At 33.2% G+C, this 17,632-nt stretch overlaps 3 protein-coding genes and 1 non-coding gene across 4 annotated transcripts; 3 read left to right on the top strand and 1 right to left on the bottom strand.

Annotated features, from left to right (window-relative positions):
• Positions 1–3,437: 3,437 nt before the first annotated feature.
• LOC145005099 (putative FBD-associated F-box protein At1g32375) lies at positions 3,438–5,167 on the top strand. The gene is made up of 3 exons (XM_078964147.1): positions 3,438–4,449; positions 4,519–4,650; positions 4,719–5,167. Exons 1-3 carry the CDS (start codon positions 3,526–3,528, stop codon positions 5,004–5,006), a joined length of 1,344 nt encoding a protein of 447 aa, XP_078820273.1. The 5' UTR covers positions 3,438–3,525; the 3' UTR covers positions 5,007–5,167.
• Positions 5,168–5,736: 569 nt separating this feature from the next.
• TRNAG-CCC (transfer RNA glycine (anticodon CCC)) lies at positions 5,737–5,807 on the top strand. Its single transcript has one exon. It is a non-coding gene; the product is annotated as a tRNA-Gly (tRNA).
• Positions 5,808–7,278: 1,471 nt separating this feature from the next.
• PDIL5-4 (PDI-like 5-4) lies at positions 7,279–12,459 on the top strand. Its single transcript, XM_078963327.1, has 15 exons — positions 7,279–7,468; positions 8,594–8,684; positions 8,849–8,943; positions 9,055–9,112; positions 9,206–9,390; positions 9,512–9,569; positions 10,199–10,239; positions 10,330–10,404; positions 10,492–10,548; positions 10,644–10,710; positions 10,993–11,136; positions 11,226–11,447; positions 11,837–11,986; positions 12,069–12,146; positions 12,222–12,459. The coding sequence occupies exons 1-15, from the start codon at positions 7,428–7,430 to the stop codon at positions 12,297–12,299; spliced, it is 1,440 nt and encodes a 479-aa protein (XP_078819453.1). The 5' UTR covers positions 7,279–7,427; the 3' UTR covers positions 12,300–12,459.
• Positions 12,460–12,844: 385 nt separating this feature from the next.
• On the bottom strand, positions 12,845–13,962 carry ENODL9 (early nodulin-like protein 9). The gene is made up of 2 exons (XM_078963328.1): positions 13,757–13,962; positions 12,845–13,397 (listed from the first exon to the last, which is right to left on the bottom strand). Exons 1-2 carry the CDS (start codon positions 13,920–13,922, stop codon positions 12,967–12,969), a joined length of 597 nt encoding a protein of 198 aa, XP_078819454.1. The 5' UTR covers positions 13,923–13,962; the 3' UTR covers positions 12,845–12,966.
• Positions 13,963–17,632: the final 3,670 nt, after the last annotated feature.

The raw sequence follows: 17,632 nt of genomic DNA, 5'->3' as shown, positions 1-17,632 counted from the left end.
CGCGGGCAGAGCTTCGGCTCGGAAACCACACTTCTCGGGATCTTCGAGATCTCGGGACTTGCTTTGGGACTCGGGAATATTTCCGGGGCTTCGGGGGTAAAAATGCAGAGCTTCGGCACAAAAACGAGAGGAAATTAGCAAATAAACCCGGAACCCTCGCATCCTATTTATAGGAGGCTGGAGCCTTGGAGTATGCGGGGCGTATAGGCGTACGCGGGGAGTACGCGTCCGAATTCGTCACTGCATGCGTCATCCGAAGCCACTTGCTACGAATGTCGACACCTTCGGAGTACGCGGGGCGTACTTCGGATCGGATTGCTGACTCCCCTTTGGATAATGCCGGATTTAATGATTTAATTTTAATACAAAATATTCAATAAACTTCGGAAATTCATATCTTCTTCATACGAACTCCTTTTTCGATGTTCTTTATATCCACACGAAGGTGAGACTACGCTCTACAACTTTCGTTTAGACTTTGTCGGCTAATTCTGACTTTATTTTTATTATTTATTTTTAATAAGCCGGGACAGAAAATTTCGTTATAAATTCATAACTTCTTCGTTTGACGTCCGTTCTCGCCTAACTTTTTATCGCTTTGATACTAACAATGAGATCTTCGATTCTCGTTTAGATCGCTAAGGCTAAATATCGCTCTAACGTAAATTTCACTTTTTACGTTATTCAGCTATGCCGGTTTTGTCGCGAAACTTCGACAGGTCATAACTTCTTCGTTACAACTCGGATTTCGGTATTCTTTATATCTTCGGAAACCTTGTTTCAACTACTACAACATTATCTAAAGATATCAAGTTTATTATACACTTAAATTTTGATGCTTATTTTTATTCTTAATTAATCAAACCACATAATTAAGCAATTAAGCACAAAACACATAATACTCATATAATACACTTCTATTATTTCAAAACGGGTTACAAAGGTTAACCTAGACTATCACATTGCTAAAAATGGCAAGCCTAGAAACACAGGCGTTACAGGTGTGGGCGAGGTCCCGTATCTCACCAATAGCAGAGTGTGAATGGTGTTCCACATCTCATTAGCAGCTGAACAGGGGCAAGGCCCAAGTTAGGGAAAGAGTGAGTGTGGGCTGGGCCCGTATCTCACTATCAGTAAGGGCGTGGATAGGGTTCCATGACTCATCGGTAGCAGGACAAAGGCGAGGCCTCAGGACAGGATTTGGGAGTATATGTTAGCTTATGTGTTGTTATATGCTTATATGCTATTATATGTTAGCGGGCGGGGCCCAGTGACAGACGAGGCCTAAGTTAAACAGATCTGTATCCGAGCGGGGCTCGAAGCCAAGCGGGGCCTGGAGCGGCGGGGCCGTTGTAACGGGCGAGGCCCAGGATAGCGGGTGTGGCCCAGTATGTGCAGTATGTGGTTATGCATGGTATGTGATAGGGTGGGGAACTCACTAAGCTTCGTGCTTATAATTTTTAGTTTTGGTTTCAGGTACTTCCGATAGCGGAGGGAAGAGCTTGGGGTGATCGCATGGCACACACCATAGATTAGACAGCCTGTGAATGTTTTACTATGATAACGAACATATGTTTTGGAAATTAATACTCCGTTTATGTTTTGGATTGATGATTTTGCTTTAAGTAATGTTTTATTAAAAGAAGTTTTTAGTCTTGAACTTTGGGTCGTTACACCTTCAGCCTCATGTATGCAAACACACACACACACACACACCATAATGAAACCGTACATAATAACATAAAAGATCACCAATTTCATTTTCATCTTTGATTATCTCAATTTCAAAACCAACACTTATCATAAAGACAGAAACACAAGAAAACAAACCAGTTGCACAAATGATAAGTAAAGTCTCTTTGCTTCATCTTCCTAAAACGCATCATCAATCATATTGCTTTTTACATTACAGTGAGCCTAAAATAGTAATTATTCCAAGAAATTAGAGCCAAACAAATCAAGTATGAATACATTCTCTTTGTTCATGGCCATAAGGGTAGCTGTTTTGTAAGCCAAATGATTTCCAAAACTCCAATTTTCACATATACTAATTAATACAAATTAAAATGATTTCCAATTTTTAGTTTTAACCAACCACATGCAATACTAAAGCATGCTAATGCAACCCTCTATTTGAATATTATCACAAATTTATCCTAATGCATTTCTCTTAGACATTTCATTGAACATGTAGTAGATCACACTGAACGGACACACATTAGGTAGAAAATGGGAAATCGACATCGACTCCAGCAAATTCAGAGAACAAAAAAATCGATTCTACGAACATAAGAAAACAATTTCAGCGAAAAGGGACGAGTTTTAGGGTAAGAACAAAAAACCTTACCGTGATGGTTACATGGAAAGTTCTGGTCAGTTGAACACATCCACATATTTTCGATTTCAGCATAAGGATTTTTGAAAGTATTTTCAATTTCAGAGATGGTTACATGGAAAAATCGATTTCAGATAGGAGATGGTTACATGGAAAAAACGATTAGGACTCACCAGCGAGAGAAGGTGCGGCGCCAGAGGCGTGGGAGGTGGCGTCGGAGGTGTGGTAGGTGGTGATGACCGGAGATGTGAAGTTGGAGAGGGTGGATGCGGGTGTTGTTTGATTGCTGCAGGAACGATGAGAAGATAGGTGACGAGGGTAGGGCGAGGAAAAAAACGAGAACACGTGCGTCTTTTTTATTTTTAGATGTATAATGGAGTCTGAATAAATAAGAGGGTATTTTTTAATTAAGAGGCAAAAAATAAGACCTTGCCAAACAATTTGAATCTGAATTTTTAAAAGAATGCCTCTTAATTTATCAATTAAAAGGCTACCAAATAGCCTTAAAAGAGTTTTAAGTGAATTTCTATCGTTTCATATTAAGGATATACAGTCTCAGCCCATTAAACAGCATCAACAGCAGCCCAATACATCAGTCCATGAGCAATCTGAAGATCCGATCCAAGGAGCTGATATAACACGTTTATAACTCACCTGTATATTCAAATGTATAGTCAATTAGATTCTATATTTTTGCCTACATAATAGCTCTATTCCAATTGTATAATCTGTTGTAAATAACCTATATAAGAGATATTCATCAATGAACAAATCAATTCATTTTGACAATACAATTATTCCTCTATATTTCATACGTTGAGAGAAATGATGCATTATAACCACTAACCATTCAATCCAATCTCTTAACGGAATGAAGTGTATGTTTGATTTTAAATAAATGGAATTCTAAATTATTAGTGATTTTTCCGAGTATTAACCTAGTTTTATAAAAAACGAATAGCATTCATCCGCCAAATGTAAAAGTATTTGGATTACAAGTGTGATTCATCCGATGAAGCAATTCAATCGCCCGCCATACGTGGCAAAGTTCAAAACTGCCAGCAAATTAGAAACGTTTCGGCAATACATGATTTCGTTTCTCCCTTTCTCATCGTCAAGTTAGATTAGAAATACAAAACCGCCAAATTTCAAAGCGAACAATCAAGAAACTAAACATGGTTGCTTAGCCGATGATGGATTCTTTAAGAAATCCGGAAGAATACCCAATCATTACAAAACGACCACATTCCCAGAATGAGAATCTTGAAGATCGAATCAGCAATCTGCCAGATGCATTGTTGTGTTACATATTGTCTCTAGTTCCTACCATATGCGCTGTTAGAACCACCGTTTTATCCAAAAGATGGAACACCCTCTGGACTTATGTCGATAACTATGACTTCGAAAACCCTAATGAGAAACATCAACATTTCATCGAGTTTGGGGAAACAGTCTTGAGGAACAGCAATGTATTATCGATTCGAAGGTTTCGTCTTTCTTGTTCTTGGGGTGATAGTGTTCATGGAATCTCTAAGCTTTATGTGTGGATTTGCACTGCAGTTGTGCGTAATGTGAAGGAGTTCGATCTTTCAATCAGAACGAAAACACCCATCGAGCTTCCTAAAATCCTGTTTACTTGTGAAACCCTTGTCTCTTTGAAGTTATCTTCGATTAATTTCATCACAATTCCCGAAATTATTAGGTTTTCGAGTCTCAAAATCCTGCAAATTCGTCACTGGAAATGCATGGTTGATGATCCGATGAAGAACATTCTGGACTGTAGCCCTGTTCTTGAAGAATTATACCTTCAATTCGTCGTTTTTCAGAATCTGCAGAAACTAAGTCTTCGTTGCTTCACGTTGAAACGATTAACGATTTCAACTCTATATCCAAAACCACTAAAAGAAAACTTGCTGCATGATGTTGTAATCGATACTCCTCGACTTGAATACCTTAATTTCGAAGACAGTCACTCTAATGGCGTCGAACTGAATCAACTCCCTGTTCTAACTTCTGCAAATCTCCATATCTTTGGTCTTAATCTTGGTGTTTTCGAGTTCCTTTCTAGGGTTTCGAATGTGAAACATCTAATCTTGTTCCTTAAAGCTGGAATGGTAAGATATATTTACAATCTACTCCATTTCTATTGTTATACCAATCAAATTAACTAAACGATTTTGCAGGATGTTCTTCCTGCTCCTAATCTTCTGCTCATTAATCTGACCAATTTGGAAATTCATGTAACTGATAACTGGGAGTTCGTCTGTTCTATACTCAAATGTTCACCCAATTTACAAGTACTTACCTGCGAAAAGGTTAATCCTTCATTATTATCATGATTCAGATTCCTTTACTTTATGATTAATGGGTAATTTGTGATTAGGCTGTTAGATGCAGCATAAATCGGCACCATGCATCAATCTGTGATTGGCGTGCACCAGATGATGTGCCGAAGTGTTTGTTGTGTTTAACGAGGATCGAGATCAAGATTAATGGCTGTGATAATGAGATGGAACTGGTGAAGTACTTGTTGAATAATGCAATGACGTTGAAGATGATGGTGATTGGTCGTTCTGTTAACTTTGTGAAGAAATGGGAGTCGAGGATTCTCAAGGAGTTGCTAAGATTTAGGAGAGGGTCGGTTATGTGTGAAGTTGTGTTTGGATCTTGAAATAGAAGTAGCCATGGATATAATTAAGACACAAGTAGTGTGATTTTGATGGAAATGTTTCTAAAAGATCAGAACTAATATAAAACTAGAAAAATGACGTTCTTGATGAATGTAATGAAAAGAAAATGCACAGTTCAATAATATTTATTCCTAAATGTATCATCTGGATGACCTGTTGAGGTTGATCTAAGATGATAGTTTGTATTATTTTCAGGTGATCAATGCAAGGTTTATCACACGAACCTCATGAGTAACTTAACTCACTATGGATAAACTTCAAGAGAATAGAAATATCATTGATGACCTACATCATGACATTTTAATGAATCTTGATAAAGGATAAACTCGTGGTTACAGCAGCATACCATTCTTTTAGATAATATTATAACTTTGAAACAAAAAAAATGATCACATTGTTCCAAACCAAAAGAATCACATTTTACTTACCTCCACCTTATGCTAAAGTGAATCGATGGATAAATCCAAAATACTTGTAGTTTTCAACCTGTGACGTGAAATCATTATACAAATGTTTTTTTTTTTTTTTTTTTTCCTTCAAAAGACAATGGACAATGATGTCTTATCTCATGCAAAAATAACTGCATTACTCATAGCCAAAGTGCCAAACTACTTTGGTATATTATGTTTCTAGTACGATACCAGAGTTTAAGATGAAATTATGAAGTATAAAATATTAAATACCATTAGAAACAAGATTTTAACACAAAAAGCGCATCTAGTGTAGTGGTATCATAGTACCCTCCCACGGTACTGACCGGGGTTCGATTCCCCGGATGCGCAAAACATTATTTAATTTTGCTTTACTTTTATCCCCTTATGCAAAAAAAGTTAAATTACAAGATTAAGTTAAAAAAACCTTTTCCTCTTTCCCGGATTTTTCTCTTTTGATTTTTGACAACTCAATAATTTATAGTGGACATCATTTTGAAGCAACTTACCACAACTAACATTCCGTGTGCAAAATCAGAGTGAAGAGGGTAAGCTACAAAAAGTTATAAAACACATGTGGAAGAGCTATAAGATCTCAAATTCTAAACTACGTGCAAGTCTAGGGCTAAACAAGGACAATTTTGATCCATCTCAAATGGCTATTAGGGATTAGATAATTTTAGGAAGCCAAAAAAGTGGATGGAGGATGAGGATAGTGGTGATGTTTTGCTTTGATTTGACCCATAAACAAAACCGATAAAAAATTGTTTAAAATATTTATGTGAGCGATTTTGTATAAAAGATTATACAAAAATTGAGTCCATGTAGGGATTGATTGCAAACTGGCTAAAGAAAACAAGGTCAATGATGAAAAAGATAATGGTGTGTCTAACACATGCCACATAGATACATGGTAGCAAGAGTTAACACCTAATAATGTAACATGTTTTTTTATCACCTAAGGTATAAAGAATAAAGAAAGTTTTAATAATCATTCATCATTCATAAATAATAAACCAAGACACAAGAGTATGATAGTCCAAATCAAAGATATGGAGATGGAAAAGACAATCCACGTGAGCCCATATTTTAGAAAAAAATAAAATCAAATAATAAAATCAAATAAAGGTATAATAAAGATAGGCAATTATGATACTTGATAACTTTGTTTCGGTATATTTATAAGGTTTATATAGAAATTATCTTTCATATAAATTACACGAATTTATGTATTCTCTATACTAAAATTAGAAGTTGTAAAGGATAATACATAACAACAATTAAAAAGTAGTTTTTATAAGGACTTAAAATAGATACAAAGCTGTTTCGGAATATTATCTCTCCTTTCATATAATTGTAATCAATTTTTTTTTTTAATATTTAATTTTCACCGAAAGGTATGTTAACCCAAAAAGCATTTAATGCGAGCAAAAGAATAATATTGGCGTTTAAGAAATATTTTAAAGGTATTTAATAAAAACCGTGAAAAAAAAATCAACGAATAAAATCAAAGATATTATGAAATCCGAGCAAATTATAATAACTGCTGAAGATTATTTTCAATTTCCTTTTATTAAAAAACATTATAATGAATTTTGTAAATATATATTTTATTTGATTACAAGTTTATAGCAAAAACTCTTGAAGGTATTCTGTAAGAGTTTATTTTATGAAACAAAAATTAACCAGGAGTATTTTCGTTTTACATGCAACGCGCTGTTGTGTGTTGTACTCAAAGCGAGTCCACGTTATCGTAGCCTATACTCACCCACACTAAATTAAATCCCCTGCATTTCAGGTACAAGTAAACTAATAAATTGGCTGAAAATGCACTCGTAAAAGATTTTCTTCTTCCAGTTTCACGAGCACAAAAAAGGGAGCATAATTTCGTTCTGCGAACTAGAGAGCACCAAAAAACCCTAATTGAATTCAATCTTTTGGTGTCTCTTTTCGCAGATCCAGTTCACAAACATGGTTTCGAGTGCCAAGCTAAAATCTGTCGATTTTTACAGGTTTAGTTCCACTATTTTCAACTTATATTTGGGAATTTTTGTCCAAGTTTAACTGTTATCATTGATGCTTCAGTGCTTGTGGACATCATAAGTTTGAAAAGTATGTGTTATTGCTATTGATGAGAAATTGCGTTGTTTACTTTGCATTTGGTAAATTTTTGCAATCGTTTCATGCGTGCATATCAATTGATCGTGGTGGTGTATTTGAGGCCCTGTTTTATGATTGTACTCGATCTCTTTTGATGTGCTTGTGAATTTCGTTCAACTGATACTAACATTGCGGTTAATGTTAAAGTTGCTTAGAGCCATTTTTTTTAATCCGAAATCGAGTAATGACGGATAGATTTAAGTCCGATAGTCACTGTGTTAGGGAGCAGGAGTTCTAGATCTCGAACTGAATTAATAGCTCAATTACTTCATGTTTTGAACCGATTTACTCCCATTTCGATCTGAAGCTGTGGAGACGGATTTCCCAGATTTACCCTAATTAATTAGTTACATGCATTTGCAATTGGCACAACATATTCAATTCAAGCGTTTTTCTGCAAAGGGGACTTGATTTCTTGAATTCCTGTGGGTATTGAAAGACTCATTAATGAAACAAGAAAGACCAGAAAAGGTGGCATGTTTTGACCAGGGAGTCCATGAAGATATTTATTGTAGATAGATAATAGAGTGGTATAAGAGTAATGATGGATATAGACTAAATGGATAATGCCTATGCTTCTAAGGTATCAACCATGAAAACCAAACTTACAAAAAGAAGCCTTTAAGATTCACTTTGTATTCAATAACTGGGAACTAAGTCAAGTCAAATTACATTACTATAGAATGTTCTAGATCCACATTCCTACCAAAACTAAGATGCCTAGTCCTTCCAAAATAAAACTATACAATAAGCAGTTAAATGATTGATTGAATATAATGAAATACTTTTCTAATAATAAAATCACCAACAATCAACTTAGTAACTTAGCCAATTACATATATATTACATTGTAAGCCATTTCATATTTGATGATCAGCATGTGAATATTTTACATATATATGTCACATACACAATTGTCCAAACCAGCTAATCACTTTGTATTTACATGATTTATATATTCTTTTATTTTATGACAGGAAAATCCCAAGAGATTTGACAGAGGCGTCACTTTCAGGTGCAGGCTTGTCTATCATAGCAGCTGTTTCCATGATGTTTTTATTTGGAATGGTAGGAACAAAGATCCTCATCCCTTTAAATAACTTATGTAGACTCTTGTTCACTAACAACTCATACATGGCTGCATTTCTTTTGTATTATTTTTACCCTTTACCCTTTTGTTTTTTATTCCTCATGGGCCATTGTTATCAACTACTTTTTTGCTTTCATTGCAGGAGTTACATAATTATTTGAGCATCAGTACCTCGACATCTGTCATAGTTGACAGAAGTTCAGATAAGGATTACTTACGGATTGATTTTAATCTTAGGTATGCCCCATGACAATTAATCTGCTTTTTGCTCTATATCACTGTAGAAAGATAATTATGATTTTAGTTGAAATGTCTATCATCTTAAATAATTCCAAATTTCCAATTCAGTTTTCCAGCTTTATCATGTGAGTTTGCATCTGTGGACGTGAGTGATGTACTGGGAACTGTAAGTTTCAAGATCTTACCTTTTGATTATTAATTTACATTTTAATCACCAAATTAAAATTCTCTTTCTCTATTTTGTTTCTGTTATTTGCAGAACAGGTTGAACATAACAAAAACAGTTCGCAAATATTCAATTGATAAACATCTAAGAGCTACTGGCTCTGAGTTTGAGTCTGGACCTGTTACTAATATGCTCAAACATGATGATGATAATGATGAAGAATATGGTGAAGGATCTGTTGCATTAAATGGACGCAATTTCGATAGAATTTCTCATCAGTATGTGAACATACAATTAATTTACTCTCTTTCTTGGATGCTTTACTTTAATTTGTTGAACTTGTTCATGTTAAAATGATTTTCTAATATATAACAACATTTTGTTTTGGTTAAAATGCAGGCATTCAATTTTGGTTGTAAATTTCTATGCTCCTTGGTGCTATTGGAGTAACCGTTTGGTATTCCCATACATACCCTCCTGACTATTTTTAATACCAAAAAGAACATTTTAAGTATATTCATTTTTTCTACCTTATACAGAATTTTCAATAATATCCTTGTATTTATAAGCTCGACTTACATCTTTTTGATTACAATAACATTATAAGTTATATCACTAGACAATAATAACCAAAATAATTAATTATCTTTATCATATCATTGAAACAAACACATAAGAATTAAATTCAATATATACAATAAATTAATATCAGTTTAATTTATAATATAATATTACAAGTAACAAATCTTACTGGTTTGTATTTCATTATACAGTTACATAAAATAAACTAAAAATACATAACATCCTAACTTGAAGGACCAAATTGTAAATTCCTTTTAACACCAAATGTTGTGCAAATGAATAGTATAACACCAAATTTGGTGTAAAAATGATTTTTGGTATCCTGTTGGAGATTTACAAACTTTTTTTTTTTTTTTTTTTTTTTTTTTCGTGTAACATCTTATAAGTTTGCAAATCTACTCTTAAATGATTTTTTTTCTATGTATTTTAATATCGAAGATTTGTTTTACATTTTAACAACCTGTTTTAACATTTGTTTTCCATCCTTGCCTGCTATTGTGTCAGAAACCCTCATGGGAGAAAGCAGCCAAAATAATAAGAGAAAGGTCTCTTTTATATTTTAAGAACAAATTTATATTCACTAAATGGTAAGTGATTTCTAGTTATTACTTGCTGACTCAGCTTTGTGTTCCCAGACATGATCCAGAAATAGATGGCCGTATCATTATGGGGAGGGTTGACTGCACTGAAGAAGTTGACCTGTGTAGAAGGTAAGAAACCCTAAACCTTAAGCCCTAATTTTGGTGAATACAATGCTTTGAAGATATATCATATCGATTGATCTATTTGGTTTTCAGGAACCACATACAAGGTTATCCATCTATTCGGATATTCCGAAAGGGCAGTGATGTTAGGTATGTGTAATTTCTTATATTCTACTCTCTGTTTTGAATCTAATTATATTTATCTTTACCTATTGTTTTTTTTTTTAATTACATAAATAAATCAGGGATGAAAATGGGCACCATGAGCATGAATCATATTATGGCGACCGAGATACGGATACCTTGGTGAATGTAAGAACACTAATTTTGGATTTTCACTCCAAGAAACAGAAAATGACATCATCATTTAGGGTTATAATTTTCAATTATGAGGAAAAGAAGGGTATTTACGTCTTTTGCATAGACTAGAGACGAAACCAAAGCGATTCTCTGCCCTATCTTTTTGGACAAGACAAAAAAAGTTTCCGTTTTCGTCCCATGCCAAACACAGTACAACCTGACAACCTTTTATGTTCAGTTTTGTCTTGTTCCTGTCCTTTAGCTATTGCAATTCCTTTCATGATGATGATGCAGACAATGGAAGAATTGGTTGCACCTATTGCAATGGATTCACATCTGGCCTTGGAGGGTAAATCTGGAAAAACTGAAGAAAATGCAAAGAGGCCTGCACCATCAGAAGCAGGATGTAGAATCGAAGGGTTTGTACGAGTCAAGAAGGTAAACCCAATACCAGATTGAATTGATATTAAAAAAGAAAAAAAAAATTAGTGTTGCACGAAAATTGAAACATGTGATGGATGATGCAGGTTCCGGGCAATCTTGTAATTTCAGCCCGTTCGGGGTTCCACTCGTTTGATGGTTCGATAATGAACATGTCACATGTGATTTCTGATTTTTCATTTGGAAGGAAGATCAATGCAAGGGTGATGAGTGATCTTAAGCGAATACTGCCTTACATTGGTGTAAGCCATGCCAAGTTAAATGGCCAGGCATATCTCACTGACCCTGAAGATCATGCAAATGTTACGGTTCGTAACCCATCTAACTTTCTGTTCCTTTCTTTCTTTCTTTTTTTTGTTAGTGTTACAAGGCCAAAATAGTCATTTTTATCCCCTCTAAAAAGAAACAGTCTTTGGAGAAGGAATCGAATGCTTCTTTCCGATTCCATTGAAAAAAATAACTGTTGTTTGTTTACTTTTATCATTCCATCAAGGAATGTATTGAAAAATTTTAAATTTTTAATATAACCATTTTTTGTTTATTAAGTTTTTTGGTAGTTCATTTCATGATTTTAATAAAATTATAATTTATTTTCTATCATCTTATTTGGGTTTTAATTAGCTTAAATTTTTTAAATTTTTAAATAATAAGTTAGATGGGTTACGAACCTTGTATTTACATATAATAAAAAATGTAGGTAGAGCATTATATTCAAGTTGTGAAGACCGAGGTAATGAGGTCATCTCATCAACTGATTGAGGATTATGAGTACACAGCACATAGTAGCTTAATGCATGCTCATTCAGTCCCTGTTGTCAAGTTCCATTTTGAGCTGTCTCCAATGCAGGTTTCAATTTTAAATATTTTACCCCATTTTATTAATTTCCCTTTCAAACTGGTTGCAATTTTAACCATTCTTTCATGACCAGGTCTTGATAACCGAAAATTCCAAATCCTTTTCTCATTTCATCACCAATGTTTGTGCCATTATTGGTGGTGTTTTCACGGTTAGTACCTTATTATTAATCTCACACTACACTGTTTCAAAATAATACTGTAATAAACTTTTTATTTGTATTTAGGTTGCTGGGATACTGGATTCGATTCTACACAACACTTTGAGACTGGTGAAAAAAGTTGAACTGGGAAAAAACTTTTAGTCTATGTAAACAACTTTTAGCATCTACCCATCACAATTCAGTGATTCACAGACCATTTTTACTTTATAAATCCCAACCATATATATAATAATATATATATATTTGTGTTAGAAAATTTTGGAATTACTTCCATCTATTTAAAAAAAAAATTGTGCTTCAACATGCCCATGAAAAGCAATATCTTTTTATTTATAGTTTTTCCCATCAATATGGACAATGTAAAAAGATGAAAGTACATGGCTATTATGAGTATGAAACTGTAATCATGATTATTAACTTACGTTTTTGGTCCTTGAGTAGAATTTTGGTTCTAAATGTTTTTCACTTGCAGTTTTGATCCTTATTTGAGGTTTTTGGTCCCCTTTTTGGGACCAAACGTAGTCATCTTACATGGAACATGCACTAAAACCTCTAATAAAGATCAAAAATTGCACGAGAAAGCTTATTGGGATCAAAATTACGAAAATAATCTATCTTCAGGGACCAAAAATGTTATTTACTTATGCATCACACAACAGAACTAGTTTATTTCCTTTAATACATACTTTGTATAATCACAATATTTATTAATAAAATCATGGTTACAACTTATTTGTGTATCATACACAAAACTCCAAGAATAAACAACAAAAGCAAACCATATCCTTTACGTAAATCACTCATGAACTCAAAAAACAAAGACAAGCGAAGAGCCCACAAAAGCAATAATAGAGTACACGAAACTTGTGACGGTCGATGTTGCAACATTTGGGGATGGCGTTGGGTTATTATCTTCAGTTGCCGGAGCTGGTGGTGGAGACTGTGACTCTTCGCTGGCCGGAGGAGGAGATGGCAACTCTTCGCCTGCCGGAGCGGGAGACGGTGGAGAACTTGGCGGTGACCGGTGGCTCCGATCTGCCATGACAACAATCACAACCTTTTCGTTCTTTTTACAATTCTCTACAAGTCCGCTTATGAAGTAATGAGGCCCTGATTCATTCAGTTTAACCATGGAATGACCGTCATCGTACTTCGCAATGGGTGATGCTGCATTGCAATTGTCGTAATCTTCTTTCGTTACTTGAACCACCGAGTCCTTCCCGGATTCGTACTTGAACACTATAACCACAAGAAAGAAAACAAAAATATACATAACAATGTTTTCAACTCTTGATCATATGTTTGAGTCTGGTTTTCTCTCAAACAAGAGTCCTTAGTAGAGAAGTAAGACTCCAAACAAATATAAAATCACATATGATTGTGTCTATACGATGTGAGGCTGCTACATTCCTCTTAAAGTGGTAGATCCCGACATTAATTCCATGTAAGATGTGAAATATTTGATTTCTCTCTCCGGTCATTGGGAATAAAAGTGGACTAACATATATATATATATTTAAGACTATGTAGCTAAGACCGTGTATAGCTGATATGAGACTACAAAAGATTACACAATAATGTCTATGATATGAACTTACAAACTGTGTCTCCAATTTGAAAACGACTTCTTTCGGCCCATTGATTATATGAGGTTGATGCGAGACTCCAATCACCGGAACCTCCAACCATGAATTCAAATGCATTAGCATTCAGGATCAATAACAAAAGACTTAAATGACTGATGATGATGACCGGTTTTGCCATTGAAAAGGTGAGAGATTTGAATGCAAGGATGTGAAGATATGATATGGGTATTTGTAGAAGTGTTTGGTTATAACGAGATATCTTGGGTGAGAGTGCAAAGCATATTTGATGTGAGGGGAAAATTGTCAATTACGTGCTTTTTTAAGGTTATACTTTGCTTTACCATAATTTTAGAATATACTTAACTTTGATTTGAGTTCATTTAAAATATACTTAAATAATAGTATTTATAAAGTCATTCGTAAAAATTAAGTTGATTTACAATCTCGTAGCGAAGACAAATCAAGGGGACAACCTATAGATATGTTTATTTCATAGTTTAGAATAAAGTACTCATGGCCAACAAACAAACCGTGTATATCAGATAGTTGACCGATGTAATAAGATATTCTTTAATCAAACATTGTGTTTATTTTAAGATAAAATAGTAATTAATATGTACTCACAGGGGATTTTTTAAGAACACCACCAACTTCAATGTAATAAAAAATATTTCCTTTTATTTACAAGGTGTTCACTAAATAATCGTATATGGAAGTCACATATAAGAATATAACTACAATTTCAATTTTTATCATAATACTCCCACTTAATTTGAAAATAATAATAATAACTAGATATGTTGCCCATGCTTCGCATGGGCCGTGTGCGTCTGATTCGAGTGTTGTTTTTGTTAAAAAATGCAGGTGGGATAATTCGACCCCTAATTTTCACAGACGGAGACGAATAGATAGAGGCATGAAAAAAACAAAAAAATAAATATGCGGACCAATATATAAAAAATAGACAAAACTTCAAAAATGGTCCATGTGGTTTCCGAAAATATCAAGTTTAGTCTCTAAGTTCAAAAAACCTCACAGATGGTCCCTGTGGTTTCAAAACTTTTAACAAATGGTCTTTCCGCCTATCTCCGTCAGCTTTCTACCGTTAAGTGAGGGACATTTCCATCATTGCAATACACAGGGACCATTTATGAGGTTTTCTCTATTTAAAAAAAAAAAGAAAAAAAAGTATAATTATTTAATTAATGGTCCCTGTGTATTGAAATGATGAAAATACCTCCCACTTAACGGTAGAAAGCTGACGGAGTTAGGCGGAATGACCATTTGTTAAAAGTTTTGAAACCACATGGACCATCTGTGAGGTTTTTTGAACTTAGGGACTAAACTTGATATTTTCGAAAACCACAGGGACCATTTTTGAAGTTTTGTCTAAAAAATATACCAAAAGAAGAAAATGAGAGCCGGTAGAAAGTGCAACAGACAGGAAAAAACAAGAAAAGTTAAATATGAGGACAAACCCGAACTTTGCCTCGGGTCGTTTTTTGTGTTTTTTATGAAAAAATATAAAAGTTTAGACTGTAAGGGCCAAAAATGTCAAAATGACTAAAAAATTAAAGGGTTGAAATTAGAAAGGTTTTAGAAAAGCGGCCAAAGTTGTCAATTCCTTAAAGTTTTGTGGTCAAACTTTGAATGTTAAAAATGTTAGAAGGTTTCTAAAAAATGTAAAAATTTTGATTGGAAGGAAAAAGGTGTTAAAATGACTAAAAAATAAGGGAAAATTTGACAAAAAACATGTTTATATAAAGGAAGGACCATTTTTGCCAAATCCTTAATAAAGTTAAAATGAGACACAATTGAACATGTTTTATCAAATTCTTACCAAAATTACTATAGCTAAGATAGGAGAATTTTATATATATATATATATATATATATATATATATATATATATATATATATATATATATATATATATATATATATATATATAATAATAATAATAATAATAATAATAATAATAATAATAACTTAAAATGACAACCAATAACCCAAAATTTGTTCTTTAGACCACTAAATTTTTAATTATATTCAATAAACAAACCAACATTTTATTTTGGTTTTGAAATACAATCGATTACGATTTTTATTGATAAAAATGACAACGAGTATCGTCATTGAGGTCTAGTATGCTGAAGAGTCATATTAAAATGATATTGTTAAATAACGTATGATACTAATGGATCATACTAACAACAACTTGATAGAGTTGATTATTTATTAGAAATTGATTTTAATAAATATTCAATAAAACTCTTATAATTAAATTGAGAATTATTTATTTCTAGGAAATAATTAATTTTCATTAGTAAGTAACATAATATATCATATGGTATGATTTATTAAGTCATGTACAACATTTTGGATCATAAAAACTTTTTGTCTTTTACCAAAAAGTTAAGGTTTATATTTTATAAAGAGGTTATAAAATTTACCAAGTTTGACTTCTTTTTATTATGAAAAACCGTGGGCATGCTTCTATGATGCAAGTCATGGGCTTTTGCATATAATAATGAAAAGAAGGCATGTCTTAAAAGAGGAAGACAAGTATGCTTTAGGGGACCAACTTGTCTAAAGTGGAAGTAACTAATGGTTAATACCTTTACTTTATGCATATAAATAAGGGGCTTGCTTAAGGCTAAGTGATTCATTCTTATGCTTGATGAAATGGCTGAAATCTCTCTTATCTTTCCCACTCTTACCTTGCAAAAGTGTTAGAAGGTTAGAAGTTACTTATATTAACTCTCTTGAACTTCATACTTTGGTTATGAACTTCAAGCTTAAGGGTTTAAGAGTTTTGGACTAGCATTTATATCAAGTTGAGTCATTAGTGGTATCTCAAAGGTTCCAGATTCTTCATCAACTTCCAAGCCTCCCAAGAGGACTCAAAGAACTACAAAGGTTGTTATTTCTTCACCTCTTCTTTAGTTGGTGTTTTAATCTTTTTGTTACTTGCAAGAAGATCCTTGGTGGGTATAAAATATTTATGTTATTCAAAAAGTAAAGTCTTCCGTTGCCATATTTTTCTTGTTTATGAAACTATTTTTGAACTAAAATCCAAAACTTGTTACATCTAATTAATAGCCTATTGTAATCATTTTTCTAAAACCACAAATTTAACTACATAGACTTTTGCCTGTTAAAATGACAAGGTCACAAAACAATATGAAGTTACTAATGGTTATTAGTTATGGTTTGAAAAAAATGATTACTAGAAGCTCTCTATTAGATGTAGCAAGGGCAATGATGGTGTTCATTGTCATTTTAATTGACAAAAATCGTAATAGTTGGTATTTTAAAACCAAAATAAAAAGTTGTTTTCCTTATTGGATACAATTAAAAGTTTAACGAACTAAAGAACAAATTTTATGTTATTGGTTGTCATTTTAAGTCATTTTCTCTTTTCAAAAACATGATACCAATAGGCAAATGACCTTTTGGTATTATATATGCAAATGTACCGTGTAAAATCTCTTAGATTGTATTTTTTATATCCAATTAGGCTCACTGAAAACGATCCCTAAGAATCACTTTACTACAAAACTTAAATAACTTGAATTGTAAAAGTTGAAGTCGATGGATCTAACATGCCTGAATTGCAGAGCAGCATGAAATAAAAATTCACAAAAACGGATGAATTAAAAATTCGGAAACATTATATGAATATGAGAATAGAGATGTTGATAAAGGTACATATGTCAACAAAGCTACATAACTATACTGATACATAGTTACATACTGTTTGAATGAAAATATAATACAAGGGGATCGGAAATGTGTAAAATTTTTGATTAGCATAGTTTTCAAATTATAATGCAAAATTTGCAAATCCATTTCGTTACTAGTTCGTTAAGAAAGATGGTAGTTTGT

Source organism: Lactuca saligna, chromosome 7 (assembly GCF_052625555.1).
Source record: "Lactuca saligna cultivar CGN05327 chromosome 7, ASM5262555v1, whole genome shotgun sequence".
Classification (NCBI taxonomy): domain Eukaryota; kingdom Viridiplantae; phylum Streptophyta; class Magnoliopsida; order Asterales; family Asteraceae; genus Lactuca; species Lactuca saligna.
Note: the sequence above shows the minus strand (reverse complement) of the source record. Positions and strands in the feature narration are given on the sequence as shown.

Coding starts and splice junctions, on each gene's coding strand:
- PDIL5-4 (XM_078963327.1), top strand. CDS start 7,428: ATGGTTTCGAGTGCCAAGCTAAAATCTGTCGATTTTTACAG. Junction 8,944..9,054: donor CGGATTGATTTTAATCTTAG/GTATGCCCCATG, acceptor TTTCCAATTCAG/TTTTCCAGCTTTATCATGTG. Junction 9,391..9,511: donor TTCGATAGAATTTCTCATCA/GTATGTGAACAT, acceptor GTTAAAATGCAG/GCATTCAATTTTGGTTGTAA.
- ENODL9 (XM_078963328.1), bottom strand. CDS start 13,922: ATGGCAAAACCGGTCATCATCATCAGTCATTTAAGTCTTTTGTTATTG. Junction 13,398..13,756: donor TCAAATTGGAGACACAGTTT/GTAAGTTCATAT, acceptor TTGTGGTTATAG/TGTTCAAGTACGAATCCGGG.
- LOC145005099 (XM_078964147.1), top strand. CDS start 3,526: ATGATGGATTCTTTAAGAAATCCGGAAGAATACCCAATCATTACAAAA. Junction 4,450..4,518: donor TGTTCCTTAAAGCTGGAATG/GTAAGATATATT, acceptor ACGATTTTGCAG/GATGTTCTTCCTGCTCCTAA. Junction 4,651..4,718: donor AAGTACTTACCTGCGAAAAG/GTTAATCCTTCA, acceptor ATTTGTGATTAG/GCTGTTAGATGCAGCATAAA.